General features: G+C 47.6%; 2 protein-coding genes and 3 pseudogenes across 2 annotated transcripts; 4 read left to right on the top strand and 1 right to left on the bottom strand.

The window, feature by feature from the left end:
- Positions 1 to 818: 818 nt before the first annotated feature.
- Positions 819 to 2,346, top strand: LOC120697131 (annotated as a pseudogene).
- A 3,796-nt stretch (positions 2,347 to 6,142) lies between these two features.
- On the bottom strand, positions 6,143 to 6,950 carry LOC120697130 (mediator of RNA polymerase II transcription subunit 32-like). The gene has a single exon (XM_039980258.1). It carries the CDS (start codon positions 6,884 to 6,886, stop codon positions 6,416 to 6,418), a length of 471 nt encoding a protein of 156 aa, XP_039836192.1. The 5' UTR covers positions 6,887 to 6,950; the 3' UTR covers positions 6,143 to 6,415.
- A 40-nt stretch (positions 6,951 to 6,990) lies between these two features.
- Positions 6,991 to 18,894, top strand: LOC120697128 (annotated as a pseudogene).
- LOC120700535 lies at positions 14,727 to 15,891 on the top strand (annotated as a pseudogene).
- On the top strand, positions 15,965 to 18,894 carry LOC120697127 (disease resistance protein RGA5-like). Its single transcript, XM_039980257.1, has one exon. The coding sequence runs from the start codon at positions 16,702 to 16,704 to the stop codon at positions 18,736 to 18,738; it is 2,037 nt and encodes a 678-aa protein (XP_039836191.1). The 5' UTR covers positions 15,965 to 16,701; the 3' UTR covers positions 18,739 to 18,894.

Genomic DNA, 18,894 nt, shown 5'->3' with positions numbered 1-18,894 from the left:
AACCAATAACATTAGGATGATTAGCTAGTTCACAAACCCTCATATACATCTTACGGCGTTCTAGCAGGTGTCCCTTTACATCTTGCGTTGTAATACCTCGAAACAATGTGAAATCTTTAGACTCTACTAATTTGGACAACACCATCTCTATCGTACCATCCGCTAATGGATCCAACTTCTTACTGATTACAAGATGTGTCATGATCTCAAGAATTATACTAGATTTTTCTTCGATCCATGAAAATCCAACAGAATTGGAGGCAGCCATTGCCTTATGCTGCAATAGCAATAAAATACTGTCATTCTAAGTTTACTATTCTATATTTCACTATCCAAAAACTAAATCTATTCTAATTCATAATTATTTTAGAAACAAGTCTATAATAGTTGAGAAATATTGGTTAACTGCGGTTCGGATTCAAAATCCGGCAAGGCTTCACTGGTGAAATTACCTCCCTCACCCCTCCTCTCTCCCTCTCCCCTCTCTGGATCTCGTGGACAGGAAATAAGTGTGCGAGGGAAGGGGCTCAGCTTTTATATTTGGGGGGAGCCTGCCGCCCCCTTGCCGGGCGGGCGGGCGGGCTGCCTGCGGCCCAGCAGGAGGGCGGCAGGCTCCCGCCAGGGGCCTCCGCGCAAAAAAAAGTATGTTTATTTACATGTAGGTCCCTGCCACCCCTGCCGGGCGGTAGGCCCCCTGCCGGGCGGCCCGGTAGGGGTATAAAACTGTAAAATGTGAAACCGGAAATATATTTTTGAAAAAATGTTATTTAAAAATATAAAAATAAAAAAGCTGCTCGCATTTGGAGACACGTCGTGCAGAACCGGGCACGCGTACGGCGTACACCCTAGCGCCGGAGGCCGCCGCCATGGCCGGCAAGAAGTTGTCGTCGTGCTCGTGCAACCTCACCGCCGCCCTCCGCCAGGAGCCGGACCCGGACGCCGCGCTCCGCCTCTTCCTCAACCCGCCGAGCGCCACGCGGTCCTCCCTATTCCGCCAATGCTTCCGCTGCTACGACCTCATCATCTCCAAGCTCGCCGCCGCGCGACTCTTCCCCGCCATGGAGTCCGTCCTCTCCCGCCTCCCGCCCCCCGACGCCTCCCACGGCGCCGGGCCCCGCGAGAACCTCCTCTGCCGCGTCGTCTCCGCCTACGGCCGCGCCCGCCTCCCCGCCGCCGCGCGCCGCGCCTTCGCGCACCCGGCCTTCCCCGAGCCCCGCAGCGCGCACGCCCTCAACACCCTCCTCCACGCCCTGCTCGACTGCCGCTCCCCGCTCCCCGACCTCCTCGCCGTCTGCCGCGACGCCGGGATCCCGGCCAACGCGGGCACCTACAACATCCTCATGCGCGCGGCGGCGGCGTCGGGCTCCCTCGAGCACACGCGCCGCCTGTTCGACGAAATGCTGCGCCTGGGCATCGCGCCGACTGTCGACACGTTCGGCACCATTGTCGCCGCGCTGTGCGACGCCGGACACCTGGAAGAGGCATTCAAGGTGAAGGATGCCATGGTCAGGCAGCACGAGGTGTCTCCAAATGCCCATGTCTACGCCAGCCTCGTCAAGGGGCTATGCCAGAGAGGGGAGGTGGATGCCGCGGTGAGGCTCAAGGATGAGATGGCGGGCAAACCAGAACTCTTGCAAAATTCAGCCGTGTATGGGGCACTTGTACGAGCATTGTTCCGGGCAGGGCGCAAAGGTGAGGTGGATGGATTGCTGGAAGAGATGAAGGGGAGGGGGATTGTGCCTCATAGGGACAGGGTGGTGTACAATGCGATGATCGCAGGCTTTTGCGAGGACGAGAGGGATCCCAGTGCTGCATTTGCTGTGCTTGATGAAATGCAGAAGTGTGGGTGCAAGCCGGTTGCGGTGACCTACAATACGTTGGTTGCGGGTCTGTGCAAGTCGGGGCAGTGGCGGGACGCGAAGGAATTGGTTGAAGACATGCCGCCCTCCGGATGTGGTGACCTACAGAATGCTCTTTGATGGATTGTGTTCTGCGGGTGAGTTTCACGAGGCAAACCGGGTTCTGTCTTAGATGGTTTCCAAGGGTTTTGCACCGAGCAAGGATGGTGCGAGCAAGTTTGTTGAGGGGATTCAGAAGGAAGGAGATGCAGTATTGCTGGAGTCGGTGCTGTGCCAACTGGCAAAGGTGAGTGCTTTGGAGTCAAGTGGATGGGAGAAAGCTGTGAGTGGTGCGCTGGATGATCCTGCAGAGCTGAGTATTGAGAAGCAGCTACTCCCTCCGTTCCAAATTATAAGTCATTCTAAGAATCTTGGAGAGTTAAAGTTTTTCAAGTTTGACCAAATTTATATGACAAAATAATAACATTTATGATATCAATTAAGTATCATTAGATTTTTTGTTAGCTATATTTTCATAATGCATCTATTTGATGTCATAAATCTTTATATTTCTCTCTATAATTTTGGTCAAACTTTGAGATGGTTTGACTCTCCAAGATTCTTGGAATGACTTATAATTTGAAACGGAGGGAGTAGCTTCTACAAGATTTGCTTGATTAGATTTCCTCAAGGACCTAATCAATGGTAAATACCATTCTACAAGTATCGGTTAGTTTCATTGCTGGAGGGGACACATTCGGATCATGGATCCATCTGTTTAAATTTGGTCTTTATGCGTAGGAGAAGATATGCAGTATAATTGTAGTTACTGAATTTTCTAGCATGCTTTCTGACGCATCATTGTGTCAAACATTTTGTGCTCCCCCTATTAACCCTTGGTCGTGTGCATCCTGCTGCCTCTGTGTAAGAGTTATGTAGGAAGATATCTGTAACACTCAGATGTTAATCCACTAGTAGTTAAATTAATCTCCGGTCATTAGTTTCAAATCACGCGACGAAGCACCAAAACTTGTTTCTGTCAGCCCTGGGCCAGTTCAACCCGGACCGGTCTGACCGGTACGGGCGACCGGTCTGACCGGTCTAACCCGAGTTGGTCGGGTTGGGCCTCACAGCATTTAAATCACACTCTCTCTTCTCCCCACCCTTTCCCTCACCCTCCCCGTGCCTAGCTCGGCTCCTGCCCGAGCTCCCCCTCTCACTCTCACCCAAACCCTAGAACCCAAATCCTTCCTCTCCATCGGATTCCAAGGCCGGGGAAGCATCAAATCGGCGTGGAGGATCATCAACTCCCTGTGTTCCTTCCTTGAGTCACTTGGATTCAAGTTCTTGGTGTAGGGGAGGGCTCACCTCAAGGTAAACAAGGGTTTGGCTCGATCTCTCGTTCTAAATGGTTGTAATCGATTCCCTCCGGTCAAATACGTCCTAGTGTATCACTGAACTAGGTCCTAGAAGGTGTTTAGAATTGGTGGACGATTTTCGTCGCGTCATGGATTCTAGCTTCTGTTATGGTTGGGACCGGTCTGACCGATGATGCGGCTGGGTTAGTGTGACCGGTCTAACCGGTCGGATGGACCGGTCTGACCGGTGGGGGTTGGCTGAGAGGGTGTAAAGTCGGGGTAGTGGGTACAATCGGTTAGAAATTATTTTGGCTATTAGTTGCTAGTAATTTTTATAAGTCATGCACGCATTCTCATGTCATATGCATATGCATACGTGTAGCAGCCGCGGCGGAGGAGGTCGTATACGAGGTGGTTGCGGAGCCACAAGAGCCGCAAGGGCAAGCCCCACAGGAGGAGGTTCGCGGGGAGTCGGCCCAAGGCCCAACTCACCCCAGTGTTGAGCAGCAGACGCAAGGCAAGCTCCGGTGCATGTCCTACTATTTTAAATTATGATTCACTATGTATCTATTTTATCTATTACTTGTGCATTACGTATTAGGGATTGTGCATGTCCTAGCTGCATGATCCCTAGGTTTCCTTGAGTTTACTAGTAAGTCTAGGTCGATAGCGGTGCTAGGCTAAATAAGTCCGGTAGAAGTCGGGTGGCTTCGTGTCACTCGCGAGATACAAGAAACTTTAGAAGCCGAGTAATTGCTGGTTACTCGCGAGATACATTATTATCTTTGTACTTCAGTATTTGAGAAATGGATTGAAATGGTTATGGAGATGTGAGACCGGGCGGGGATGATGGTATTAGGTTTGACAGCAGGACAGGGTTCCTGGGTGTCTTAGCCCCGTCCGTGTCGATTAAGGACCGGTCGTTGTGGCAGTGCTGATCGGGGATTGAATTATACTAACCGCATGCCGGGAGTAGGAGGTAGTCGAAACCGGTAAGCCGAGTACTGCTTTGCTTCGAAAGTACAGGAACCCGCACCCAACTCCTGGGGCGAGTCGAGTAGTCGCGGAGAATTGGGATGCATATGTTTACTTTTGGTGGTCTTACGTTGAGCTCGGCTGACCATATGTCGTTGGGCTGATTCCTGTAGTTCGAGGCGGGGAGGGGAATGGTTGGTGCGTGGAGTCCGATGGGGCTTTTACGTGCCGTGTTGGTTAGGTCCACCTTGCATGGTTAAATCGGATCGATTCGCCGTGTCTCGCGGTCATGAGGGTCTTGATCTCTTTGCTGCATCGTAGCAAAATGTTAGAATGTGAGTTATGTATATTTATATAAAATATTGAGCACATTGAATTATTTTTGCTTGCATCACCATGATTGCTATAGTGGGTCTATGCAAATATTAGATGAGAGTTCATTTATATAGAACCTGGAGCTAAATAAGGGAAGTAAGGAATTACTTTAGTCGCTCTTTCTGCAAAAATAACCACCAGCCAGAAAGATTTGCATGTCTAGATATGTGGGCTAAGTTATACCCACTGATCGGGTAAGCCTTGCTGAAAATTAGTACACTCAGGGTTTGTTACCACAATTATTATTTCAGGACACCCGGACGTCGATTTCTGCCCCTGCTGCATTAAATTCATCCGCAGAGATGCAGAGGGATGGGAAGTGGTGGAGAGAGACCCTTATGTTAGGGTGCTGTCGAGTTGTACACTTGTGGGCTGAGTGTGCAGCTGTTCTGTTTTGCGTAGACCGGTCCGACCGGTCCGTGGGACCGGTCTGACCGGTGGAGTCGGCAGCATGGAGCCGACCGGTCCGACCGGTTGGGTGAACCGGTCCGACCGGTCGAGAAGGCTCAGAACTGGTGATAGTTAGAATAGATGTAGGATCTTTTGATTTCGAATTTCAGACCATCTATTGTAAAGTTTTGTAAATTAATTGCATATAATTGAACTCGGATTGTAAAACTTATTGTTTCGTTTCATGGAGTTTATATTTTCAAGTATTATGCCGTGCTTGTACCATCTGCGCCCACCTTCGCGTGGGACTACATGTGATGTTTCGATCGGGCCGTGGGTTGAGAAAGGATCGCCAAATTAAGCCGTTAACCTAATGCACCCGATGTGTTCAAATGACGGCCATTACGCTTAATTAGAGTTTTAATTTGGCGGTTCCGCCACAATATCTCAATTCTGTAGGCTGCAATACGTAGGGCAAGATGTTGGACAGCTAAGTTCCACGTTCCAACTATTTGCAGGACATCAAAGTTATTTGAGTACTGCATGTCTCATGTATGTGATGGACTCACAATGTTGAATTGCGATCTAGCCATCTAGGGGCTAATGTACATAAACAGGGTACTTGGCTATCAAAATATACACCTTGACATGATGCTTAAATAGATTTACACGCAATTTATTCATAAATGAAAGACGGTTCGGATTGAAAAAACATAACAAGTTCCTACATCTCTCGTAAACTTTGCACAGACCACACAGCCCACAGGGTGATACCCAGAACATTTGGGGCTCGTTAAAATTCGAAATAACAGAATCCCCCAGCAGAGTTTCTGATTGTAAAGGTCGTGCTTGGTCCTCTTGCCATCCATGTCTGCTTGTATAGTCTTGCCTAGCAAGGCTGGAGGACAAGCCAGTAGTCTGAATTTGAGCCAAGCAAGCAAGAATTTACCTGCTTTTAACTAAGGGAGTGACCAATTGGTTCTCTCCTCACAAAATTTCACTGCGTTCGGCCGGCAGGCTGGAGCTGGAATGGTATGAGAGAAAAACACTGTTACCTGGCTGGAGCTGGAGCTGAAATAATGTGAGGAAGAAATGGCTTGAGCAGCAGCCGAACAGCCGAACACGGTGTTTGTCTTATACCAAGCTAGTAGGCAAAGAAACCCAAGAAACTAAACGTGCCCTAAGCGAAATCAACCTGGGCAAGAATTAGTCACCATGCACACTATGTGTGACTAGTTCATACTGTATTATCTCATAATGGGAAGGGAAAAACAGCCAGCAAAGTACAAGCAACTTGGTTCAGTTCTTCAAAATATGAACACCGCAGGGCATTATCAGGTCCCATGCTAGTGATCGCAAGCTCTAACGCCTGTAACTCAGGAGATCTAAACACATTGTCTTCTCTTAGAAGGAGGAGAGATGCTACGAGTTCATTCCTGAAGGACTACACAACTGGTTAACTCAGCAACCCCATACCTACTACTGGCCTCCATCCTCGGGGTGCTGCCCACCGGGGCCCGGGCCGGCGCCGGCGTTGGGGGTGGCGGCACCGCCACTGCCGGCGGCCCCCGGGGCGGAGGCGCCTCCTGCTCCGTGCTGGAGCTCGATGACGAGCCAGCGGACGGCCTTGCTCATCTGCTCGAGGCGGACGGCGCTGATGGGCTTGATGCCGGGGGCGGCGGGCCCGGATCCGGAGGAGGCGGATCCCGTGGCCTCGTCGACGAGGCACTCGGAGCCGATGCGCTGGCGGATGGACTCGACGAGCTCCTCGGCGTGGTCGCAGGCGACGCGGAAGAGCTCCCAGCGCTGCTTGAAGGCCTCGAGCGCGGCGTCCGTGGCCGCCGTCTTCTCCCCGCCCGTCTGCGCGCGGGCCTCCACCACCGCCGCCGCCGCCGCCGCCGCCACGAACTCGTCGTACGCCGCGCTCAGGTCCTCCACAGTCGCCTCCATCCCTCCTCCTCCTCCGCGCACGCGCCGCCGCAGCTCCCTCTCCGACGACTCGACTCCAATCGAATCGCCCCCAATGCGACGACGACCCCCCAAGGCAAGCAGGCCGAAGTGGTGAAAACTGGAGATGGCCCAATTGAATGGAAATCAGGATGGGCCTCCCCTCGATACCCTGTATCTTTATCTGGGCCAGGCCAGGGCCCAGGGCTAGTGAGTTACTATTCTGCGACGGCAAAGATGACGTCACGTGTTCCCCGTTCCAGGCCGCCATGGCTGGGACTGGGAAGATGAAGAAGTTCTCGTCCTACCACCTCGCCGCCGCCCTCCGCCGCGAGCCGGACCCCGCGGCCGCGCTGCGCCTCTTCCTCAACCCCCTACCTCCGCCGCCCCACCGTCCTCGGCGCCGTTCCGCTACTCCCTCCGCTGCTACGACCTCATCATCTCCAAGCTCGCCGCCGCGCGCCTCTTCCCGGCCATGGAGTCCGTCCTCTCCCGCCTCGCCTCCTCATCCCCGGGCCCCCGTCCCCGCGAGCTGCTCCTCTGCCGCGTCATCTCCGCCTACGGCCGCGCCCGCCTCCCCGCCGCCGCGCGCCGCGCCTTCGCGCACCCGGCCTTCCCCGAGCCCCGCACCGCCCGGGCGCTCAACACCCTCCTCCACGCCCTGGTCGCCTGCCGCGCCCCGCTCCGCGACCTCCTCGCGGTCTGCCGCGACGCCAGGATCCCGCCCGACGCGTGCACCTATAACATCCTCATGCGAGTCGCCGCCGCCTCGGGCTCCCTCGAGCACGCGCGACACCTGTTCGATGAAATGCTGCACCGGGGCATCGCGCCGACCGTCGTCACGTTCGGCACCGTTGTCGCCGCGTTGTGCGACGCCGGGCAGCTGGAAGACGCATTCGAGGTGAAGGAGGTGATGGTCAGGCGGCACAACGTGTCGCCAAATGCTTTTGTGTATGCGAGTCTGATGAAGGGGCTCTGTGAGAAAGGAGATGTGGATGCCGCGGTGAGGCTCAAGGAAGAGATGGCGGGGAATGCAGAACCTGTGTTGGATTCAGGTGCATATGCGACACTTGTGCGGGCATTGTTCCGGGTGGGGAGGAAGGGTGAGGTAAATGGCTTGCTGGAGGAGATGAGGGGGAGGGGGATTGTGGCTGATACAGTGGTGTACAATGCAATGGTCGCAGGCTTCTGGGAGGATGAGAGGGATCCAAGTGCTGCATTTGCAGTGCTTGACGACATGAAGAAGAGTGGGTGCAAGGCAGATGCGGTGACCTATAATACGCTGGTTGCGGGTCTGTGCAAGTTGGGGCGGTGGCATGATGCTGCTGAATTGGTCGAGGATATGCCGAGGCGGGGGTGCCCTCCGGATGTGGTTACCTACAGAATGCTCTTCGATGGAATGTGTGCTGCTGGGGAGTTTCTTGAGGCAGATCAGGTTTTGAATGAGATGGTTTTCAAGGGTTTTGCACCAAGCAAGGATGGTGTGAGCAAGTTTGTTCAGGGGATTGAGAGGGAAGGAGATGCGGCATTGCTGGAGTCAGTGTTGTGCCGGCTAGCGAAGGTGAATGCTTTGGAATCAAGTGGATGGGAGAAAGCTGTGAGCGGTGCGCTGAATGATCCCACAAAGTTGAGGCTAGAGAAGCAGCTAGATTCTTTAAGAACTGCTTGATTTGACATCAATACAGAGTTGTTGCGAAAAATGACAAGCTTGGTTCTTAACTACCAATTCATTCATCAGCTGTACAAGGCGACCTGGCCCGATTCAGGTTAGTTCCTCGCTGTACATAAGATGAAGGCACTTGGCACTGAAGACGCTAGGAGGTTGTTTTTCAAAAGGATATTTGGTTCAGAGGATACGTGTCCTTCGTATTTGGAAGAAGTTTCAACTAGTATTTTGAGAATATGTGGTGGCTTGCCTCTTGCAATTATCACTGTATCCAGCCATTTGGCTACTCATCAGAACAAACTGAACAAGGAGCAATGGGAGCACACACTAAATTCTTTGGTTTGCAGACTTGAACTGAATCCCACCTTGGAAGGAATGCGACCGATACTGAGTCTGAGTTACACAAATCTTCCTCATTGCTTGAAGACATGCGTACTATATTTGGGCATGTATCCAGAGGATCACACAGTCAGCAAGAATGATTTAACCAGACAATGGGTTGGCTCAAGGTTTCATAAAGAAAGCACCTGGGCAAGATCCAAACGATATTGCAGTGGGTGATTTCAATGAGATTGTCAACAGGAGCATTATTCAACCAGCACATACAGAGAGTAACAACGATGTACTGTCCTGTAGGGTGCATGATATGATGTTTGATCTCATTATACACAAGTGCAGAGAAGAGAATTTTGTCACTGTGACATACAAGACATTAGTGGAGTTAGTGTTGTGCCAGCTAGCGAAGGTGAATGCTTTGGAGTCAAGTGGATGGGAGAAAGCTGTGAGCGGTGCGCTGAATGATCCCACAAAGTTGAGGCTAGAGAAGCAGCTAGATTCTTTAAGAACTGCTTGATTTGACATCATAGGGGATTTGATCAATACAGTGTTGTTGCGAAAAATGACAAGCTTGATTTTTAACTACCAATTCATTCTTCTGCTGTACAAGGCTACCATCCAGGTCGCGTTACCCAATTCAGGTTAGTTCCTCGCTGTACATTTATGCTAATATTATAGAAAACTGCGAAAAATCAAGATGGAATCTAAGGTGGATGAACTATTTGAGTGATGCTAAGCTAAGTAGACATAAGTTTTGATGCAGGCTGGATCTATCACAATAAGAATCTTCACGCTGGCAAATATCTATATTTTAGATTTTTCTGGTATGTTTATGAAGATATTGCATTTTGACTTTGTTCCCTTGTTGACCACAATCTTGCTGTGTTGTTTTCAATACTTATACTACTTGTTAACGTTTTCTACATGCTTTGTCTCCAGTCTCTTCTGTACATAACTCCATTTTAATGAGTTTAGAACAGGAGAAGGCGTCAATAGCAGTTTTTCCTTTTGAGAATACCATAAAGTTATGTTACCATACACTACTGAGGGAGCTAATTACAAAATAGCAAGTGCGCACAGTAAAGAGAGAGCAGAGAAATAAGAGTCGGACAATTGCCAATTTCTGTGCGTTTGAAACTAGTGTTCAGTTGCCATGATCTGGGTCATTTTGAAGGCACAGAATCGCATGGCGTTGGACGCGATCCGGCTCTGCCCTCCCCTCCCCTCTTGCTCGATCACATGTCCCTTCGGGATCACAGCCCCCCCCCCCCCCCCAACCCAGCTGGTCGTCAGGCTGCTCCTCACCTGTCACCTGGTGCCACTGGCAATTTGTGTCTTGTGTAACTCTCCGTGTACTGTTAGCAAGCTTCCTCCCCATCCCCCCTGTTGTGACACCTCAGGTGTCTACCTATTAGAACAGAAGGTCATATGAGCAATTGTGTGTCTAGCTTTGTTTGATAGTAAAAAATTATCAATGCAAATTAAGGGCATATTTGTAATTATACAAAATTACTAGCCTCTTTTTGCAAAAAGTTTTAACTTAGGGAGTAATTTCAAAATTTTGAAGGGTTTTCTTGAAAAACTGAACAATTTTCATTTTGGGCACTTTTTCATTTGAGCCCTAAATCAACGGAATTTTTATTTTACAGATAGCCCCCTGAACTTTTCTGCATTTACAACCAAGTCCCCCAGTCCATCTTCAACCTCCCGACGGCTTGGAAACAGGGCAGACCGCTATCGCCACCGGATTTCTCTGCCCACCGGCCGACTGCGCCGCCTCTGGCCTGCCACCCGCCCCTCCCTGCTTCCCCTGGCCCCACTCCCCTCCTCTGCTGGCCCTTCCTCCCCTCGCCACGCCATGCCGCCAAACCCCGCCCCTGATTTTCCTTCACCGGCGAGCACACCGCCATGGAAAAACACTTCGCCACTCTGATTTCTTCTATCCAGCCGCCCCACGCGTCGTGAACACGCACCACCGCACCCTGAACCGCCTCTGCGGTCACCATTGTCTTGTGCCACATCGACCCGAGCTTTTCCCCTCATGCCACACCGCCGGCTGCCCACCAGAACACGCCGCCGTCACCAAATTCGCCAATTCTTCCGTCGAGCTCATCCATGAGCTCCTCCTCAGGCTTATCTTTCCCATCCTCGGCCTATAAAAGGCCCAGTCGAGCTCTATCACCGGTGTACACGACCACCACCTCTTCATCATCGCCGGCGACCTCTGCCCGTCGTCGATCCACCACCACAGTGTTAACCCAGCCACCCTGACCCCTCAGCAAGCTTCACCGTGCCCTAGTGAAGCTCGCTAGCCCTTCAATCCCGCCGTCCCTCTACCCGAGCACCATCGTCGTCGAGCTCACCCGCCGCCGCGACCTGCCTCGTCGCCGACAAGCCTCTCCGGCCACTCCACACCCCACCAAGGCACGTCAAGAGGTTCGCCTCGGTTCCCTAATGCTCCCTGGCCATTTCCCCCTCGCCGCTGGCGACCCATGCTGCCGGAATCGGCCGGACAATCCCTTTCCCTGTTCTGACTCGGGCCAAGGGCCTGATTGCAAGCCCCAAATTCTTTCCAGGGTCCTTTATGTAAAAGATCCATTTCCTTTTCTTTTCTTTTTCAGTGAACTTCAAAAATTCCTAAAAAAATGTATAAAAAAAATTAAAAAAATGCCAAACCAATTTTGTTGTTTTCCTTGTAATTAGCTTTACAAGTTTGATGTTATGAAGTTTTGCTAAATCTTTGTGTATTTAATTTTAAAAATATGATTAGATTTAGCTCTTTTCTTTTGTATCCTTTGTTCTAAAGTTATGTTTTAAATGAACCTTGAACCATGTATGCTTTAAAACATGTCAAGTTTTGCAAAATATTTTCAAAAACCATTAGTGGATTTTAACCCATGCTTTTAAAATTTTTCTTCTCAATGTTTTGTTTATAACTTAAAAAATTTAATTACAAACCTTTATGTGGTTTATTTTCTTTAAAACAAAAACCCCTTTTTCATGTTAATTTATGTAATTCTTTGTGTTCCTTTTTACTCCATAAACCATTACCCAGTAAAATAAAACTATTAAGTTTAATCTTTATTGGTTTTCAACTCTTTAGTGAAGAAAAGCTATACTCAAGCACTTCACTAAATTCAAATTATTGCATTGCATATAGAAACAACCTCATTAACCGATGGAACATACGAGCTCATCCAAGAATCAGACGGGAATTTCTTCGAAGCTCAGATCAACGTTGTTAAATTAAGTGAAGCCCCGAACTTTGATTCGGAAGACCCAAAGTCCATTGACTTTATAGACGCTACTACAGGCAAGCCTCGGTGTATAATCCTATTATTTTAAATTACGCAACTTATAGTTATTATTTATTTGTGCATTTAAGTTATTGAAGTTGAATGAAAACCTTAGATACATAATTCTAGGTACCTATTGATTGAACACTAGATCTGAGTCGGAATAGTTGCTATGCTAATAGGACCGGTAAAAGTCGAGTCTGTCACTCGCGAGCTTATAGGAATTGATTGTTTACTTTCTGCAATCACTATAAGGATCATGGATGGATTTGGTTACAAGCTTCATTTGAAATCAGTCTGTGTTGATTAATTTTGATAAGGCCGCAGTGTGTGGTAGTGTTGATTAAGCGTTTGAAAGTACTAGCCACATGTCGTGAATTATGGGTAAGCGGCAAGCCTAGTAACTGATCAGCTTGGCAAATGGACATACCTCCCACTCTCTCTTAGAGATAGGAAGTTAATTTATGTTGGAAGTTAAATTATGATGCATCACTACGAGAGTACAGGATGTGGACTGTTCGCTGTACTCGGGGAGAGTGGTTCTGATCCATGAACCGGAATGAGAAGCCAACGGTTGCTTATGAGTGACTCAACAGTGCTTCAAGCGTGTGTGTTAGGTTTATCTTGCAAGGATTGAAATTCGGTTCGAACTGTTCCGCCTCTCACGGATTTTGAGACTGCTTAATCTCTTTGCCACATAGAGTAAAAGTGAAACAAAAATGATACTCAATCTTGTTGGATGCAAATAATTTCTCGACCTTGCTTGTATAGTTAGGTGCAAACTTAGACTGGTTAATCCAACTAGAATTTAAAAGCTAAAATTTGAAACTAAGGACTTACTCTTTTTTGCTTTTCAGCAAAATAAACTCCAGAGCCTTCACAGACCTTGCATGTCTAATTAAAGGGTTATGCTATACCCTTAGTCGGGTCAGCCTTGCTGAGTATTAGTATACTCAGTCTTGCTTGTGATAATGTTTTCAGTAGGGCTGGAAACAAGGCTCGGCTCGCCGCGGCTCGGTCATCCAGCGAGCCGAGCCTGGCTCGGCTCGGTAATTTCACGAGCCGTTGAAAGAGGCTCGGCTCGGCTCGTTATCGGCTAGCGAGCCGGCTCGCGAGCCGCAGCTAGTTATTGCATATTTGCATCACAGTTCACAGATCACATACAAGAGTGCAACCACATCAAGATTTTAACAGTACCACATAAAGATTTTAACAGTACCATATCAAGATTTTAACAGAACCATAGCCACAACAAGGTAAAATCAAGAGAAAACATCTTAAATTACATGACAATTAACAAGTGGTCCATAGGTGGCTCAGCTCGCGAGCCAGAGCGAGCTAGCTCGGCTCGGCATTTTAGCGAGCCGAGAAAAGAGACTCGGCTCGGCTCGTTCCAGGCTTGCGAGCCGCTTCGAGCCGAGCTGAGCCGCTCCGAGCCCGAGCCGGCTCACGAGCCGCGAGCTTTTTTTCCAGCCCTAGTTTTCAGGTATGACTTCTAAAGAGCCAAACTCTAATTTGACTTGGTCTAGTGCTTTACCTATTGGCTGGTCTATGGAATGGGAACCATCTTCGACCAGCGATGACTTTGCTGAATGGTGTCATGTTTGGGCTTATCATAATATCTACCCTACGACGTTTGTGTACAGTAGTATTTTACCTTTCCGCTGCAGAACTTCTCTTTTACACTTAATTTCTGTAAAACCTCTAATGTAAATTACATCTTTATCTATATGATGTAAAATATTGTGGGATTGTTGTATCTCTGACTCGATTTCGTACGGAATGTATACTTGAGTTACGATTCGATATTCAGTGGCTATATCGGGATGTTACCCGAAGAACCAATAATTATACTGGTTGAGATGCTTTTAGATGTTTAGTGGACTCGAACTAGTATAATTCAAACTTGTTCTGCCACACCTGTCCTTTTCTTCCGAACGCCGTGCTCTGCTCGGCTAACTTCGTCATTGTTGTAGCTGGTGCATGTAAGTAAATAGGACCATGAGAGTTTGTTAATTACTTTTATTCTTTTAAGTACGTGCCCCATGATATTGCTATCGAGTGCCTTAAAAAAACAATATTGATATCGAGAATAAAGAGTGTACTTGTTTTAGTAGTAAGTGTGGACCGGAGAATAGGTGTGAAACTATATGTCGCTACCAGTAAGTAATTTTTTTATTATCAAATTTTCTTAGATTATTCATGGTACACTACCAACTCGACCCGGTAAGAAGAAGGTGCGGTTGTCCATTGTATGTTCCTGTCTATTCCTACAACGATTGCATTAAAGAAACGATTTGTTAAACCAAACCCAGATGTGTTAATCGCAAGTGACCTGTCATGTCAAGTTCTGTTTGCTAGCGTCAACCGCACACACAAATGCGAATCCGGTCCGAGTGCGTGGCGTCAAATAATGCACTCCAAAGAAAAGCTGCACGCTTTGTAGCTGCTCCATTCCACACCTTATCTCCTTTGAACACAGACACATGGTAAGAGATGGTCTTTCCTTGATCTCTGAATTGGGCGTGGCCTGTAGCTCGATTGATCGAGAGCAACAGTACGTCAGAATCAAGGAAAGGCAGCGATGGTGAGCGCATCCCATGGCGCCATGGAGTCCCTCCTTGGGAAGCTGGGTGATTTGCTGACCGACAAGTACAAGCTACTCAAAGAAGCCAAGAGGGAGGTCAGATCCCTTCGATCCGAGCTCGACAACATGTACGCGTTCCTCAAGGACATGTCAGGCACGCAGAATCCCAACGAGCAAGCCAAGTGCTGGATGAAGGAGGTGCGCGAGCTGTCCTACGACATCGACGATAGCGTTGACGAGTTCATGCTTCGGGTGGAGCAGGATCAGTCCAGCAGCTGCAGCAAGACACAAGGCTTTAAGGGGCTCATCGACAGGTGCCTGAGTTTGCTGACATCGATCAAGGCTCGCCATCAGATCACAAGGGAGTTCCGAGGCCTCAAGAGACTTGCTGAGGAGGTGAGCGAGCGCCGTAAGAGGTACAAGGTTGACGACGACGCCACCTCCAAGCAACAGGACGGCGCAAGCATAGATCCTCGCATGCTGGCGCTCTACACGGAGACTAGCGCGCCTGGTAGGCATCGAAGGGCCAAGGGATGAGCTCATTCAGTTGATGATGGGCGAAGACGATGATCCACTTAAGGTGATCTCTATCATGGGATTTGGAGGTCTTGGTAAAACTACTCTTGCAAACGAGATTTTTCTCAAGTTAGAGGGGCAGTACCAGTGTCGGAGCTTTGTTCCTGTGTCCCAGAAGCCAAACATATGGAAGGTTTTGAGGAAGGTACTCTCTCAAGTTGGATATGCAGCCCCAGAGAACACCGACATGGAAATATGGGATGTGGATGAACTCATCAACACACTTAACAATTTCCTTAAAGAAAAGAGGTATGCTAATCTTTAAATGAGTTTGCTCTAGAGTAATTGCTACTAATATTGTGTAGGGAAAAAATCTATCATGTTGATGCTAGTAGCTCATTGTTCGGTTATAGTTGCATCGCAATTTACTTAGGCGCTAATTTTATCTTACTATAACTAATTGGAGGCTCCTTTTGAATCTTACAGGTGAAGCCACTTAGAATCCTAGGTGGACAGTCTAAAAAAATAAAGAAATTCTATAAATTCTCATAAAAATCAGAAACATCCGGCCAACAATTCATCAACTCTAATCATAATAGCCATTGAATCTGTTATCTTTTTCTAATAAATTATTAATATTTTCCATTATGAAAATAGACTAAAGTAACCCCTAAACATGTATCTAAATTACCCACCTCTGCCGTTATAAAAAATAATCTAAAGTAACCATCTAATCTTCATGTAAATTGCCTACTTATGCCATTATAAAATAATATCAAATAACACCCTAAATTTTTGTATATATTATGCAATGATGTCATAATAAAAATTTAAAACAAACCCCAAATCTGAATCAAAATTATATTATTATAATAAAATCGTAAAATGCATCAATATAAAATTCTAAATTACTATTTCTATCATTATTAATATATTATTTATGTAAAAATACTAACCATAATGTGTGTGTCATCATATATTGTATAAGAGAAGATATAAGAATATCAATTTTTATGTTGTTCGCATAGCTCAAAAAAGTGTTCAATTAAATACATATCAAACATATATGGAGGTGTGATGCAAAGTGAGAAAAAAATTGTTAGTAACTAAACCTATCATATTTATTTCAATTACATAATGATAAATATGTATCTTTACAATATTATATTAGAATATTTAATTGGTTAAAGAGAACGTGAGATAGATAATTATTAGATATCTCTAACTAGTCCGTGTGGGAGCACGAGTTGATAGACTATTTAATTTAGGATCCAGTCTTTGCATGCGAACTTCAGGTACAACACTTCAAGAGTTTGCACGATAGTCTTTCTAGCAGTCTTGACATTCTAAAATCTACTAGTAGAAAGTGAGATGCTTTTATGTAGTCTATGTTTGGCTAATTCTTGTCATGCTGTGAATGAAATTATTGGACAGATACTTCATTGTAATTGATGATATATGGGATGCAACAGCAAGGAGTATTATTAGATGCGCCCTTCCACAAAACAAGAATGGTAGCAGAGTGATTGCAACTACACGAATCGAGGCAGTCGCTACAGCATGCTGCTCCAATGACTACGAATATGTTTATAAGATGAAGGCACTTGGCACTGAAGACGCTAGGAGGTTGTTTTTCAAAAGGATATTTGGTTCAGAGGATACGTGTCCTTCGTATTTGGAAGAAGTTTCAACTAGTATTTTGAAAAGATGCGGTGGCTTGCCCCTTGCAATTATCACTCTATCTAGCCATTTGGCTACTCAACAGAACAAACTGAACAAGGAGCAATGGGAGCACACACTAAATTCTTTGGGTTGCAGCCTTGAACTGAATCCCACCTTGGAAGGAATGCGACAGATACTGAGTCTGAGCTACACAAATCTTCCTCATTGCTTGAAGACATGCGTGCTATATTTGGGCATGTATCCAGAGGATCACACAATCAGCAAGAATGATTTAATCAGACAATGGGTTGCTCAAGGTTTCATAAGCAAAGCACCTGGGCAAGATCCAGAGGATATTGCAGTGGGCTATTTCAATGAGATTGTCAACAGGAGCATTATTCAACCAGCACATACAGATAGTAACAACGATGTACTGTCCTGTAGGGTGCATGATATGATGCTTGATCTCATTATACACAGGTGTAGAGAAGAGAATTTTGTCACTGCAAGTGATGACATACAAGACATTAGTGGAATGCTTAACAAAGTTCGTCGACTATCCCTTCATTTGAATGGTGCCATAGATGGAAAATCACTTGGATCCATTCCACTCTCACATGTAAGAGCATTCACCAGATTTGGCACATCGACTTACATACCTCCTTTAGCGGAGTTCAAGCATTTGCGGGTTTTGAATCTGGAATTTTCAAGCCCTGAGCGGATGACGATGGACCTCACAGGAATGTGTTCTTTGTTCCAACTAAGGTATCTAAAAGTTGTGAATAATGGTAGAATAGAGCTATCAAGCAAGATTTCAGGATTCCAACAGTTGGAAACATTTGAAATCGAAGCATATAAGGTTCAACTTCCAGCGGATGTGGTTCATCTGCACCGGTTGCTGCACCTGATCGTTAATGGTGGGATAAGTTTGCCCCGAGGCATTGGTAGCATGAAATCCATACGCACGCTGAGATTTTGCCAATTGCTCATGAGCTCAACAGACACCATCACAGAAATCGGTGACCTCACCAATTTGAGGGATCTTCAGCTACAGTTCAACCATATAAGACAGTCCTCTTCAGAGTCAGGTGAGGCGGCAGCAAGACAGTCAATGGATGCTTTGGGCTCTTCCCTTGAAAAGCTCTGCGATCTCAGACACCTACGCATCAAGCATGATGGTTGCTTGGATGAATTAAGTTCACTCTCTACTGCTCCCCTCCTCCTCCAGAGATTCGTGACAAACTGGGGCTGGCATTCGAGGGTTCCCAAGTGGATTGGACAACTCCATAGCCTCCACAGCCTTGAACTCTTGGTCAAGGAGATGCTTAGAGAGGACATCAGAATGCTTGCACAGCTACCCTCCCTCGCCAGCCTCCGGGTGAAGATTCAAGCAACTCCCAGAGAGGACATGGTCATCTGCAGAACTGGATTCTCTGTACTGAAGCACTTCGAGATCGGGTGTAGCAGAGTCTCACATCTAATCTTTGAGGAAGGGGCAATGCCCGGGCTTCAAGTGCTGGAGATGTATTTCAACGCGTCAGGATGGGACAGGCATGGCGCTGCACCCGCTGGCATCGAGCATCTAGCAGGCCTCAGGGAGTTCTCTGCGCGTATTGGGGGCAGAGGTGCCAAGGAATCCAATCGAAGTGCTGCACTGTCTGCGATGAGAAATGCTGTTGGTGTGCACCCAGGTTTTCCTTCAGCTGATATCATGTGTTTCGACGATGTGTGGACAGATTTCGATGACTACGTGATGGAGGAGGTGCAGGAGGCGGTGGTGTTGAGTCCTTGAGCCCTTCCTAACCAGTCGCTAGCCAAGACGGCGGCTGAGCATAGCTGCATAGGAGCTATCTGCTGTTCTATTTCTATATCATATATTACTTGGCTTGCATCAATGGTTATTGTTTTATATCAATGATGATTAGTCTACCAGATTGGTTGTCGGATA

Source organism: Panicum virgatum, chromosome 3K (assembly GCF_016808335.1).
Source record: "Panicum virgatum strain AP13 chromosome 3K, P.virgatum_v5, whole genome shotgun sequence".
In the NCBI taxonomy this organism is placed as follows: Eukaryota; Viridiplantae; Streptophyta; class Magnoliopsida; order Poales; family Poaceae; genus Panicum; species Panicum virgatum.
This window is presented reverse-complemented; position numbering and strand designations above follow the sequence as displayed.

What these genes read in the sequence shown, in the direction of transcription:
- LOC120697130 (XM_039980258.1), bottom strand. Translation starts at nt 6,886, where the DNA reads ATGGAGGCGACTGTGGAGGACCTGAGCGCGGCGTACGACGAGTTCGTG.
- LOC120697127 (XM_039980257.1), top strand. Translation starts at nt 16,702, where the DNA reads ATGAAATTATTGGACAGATACTTCATTGTAATTGATGATATATGGGAT.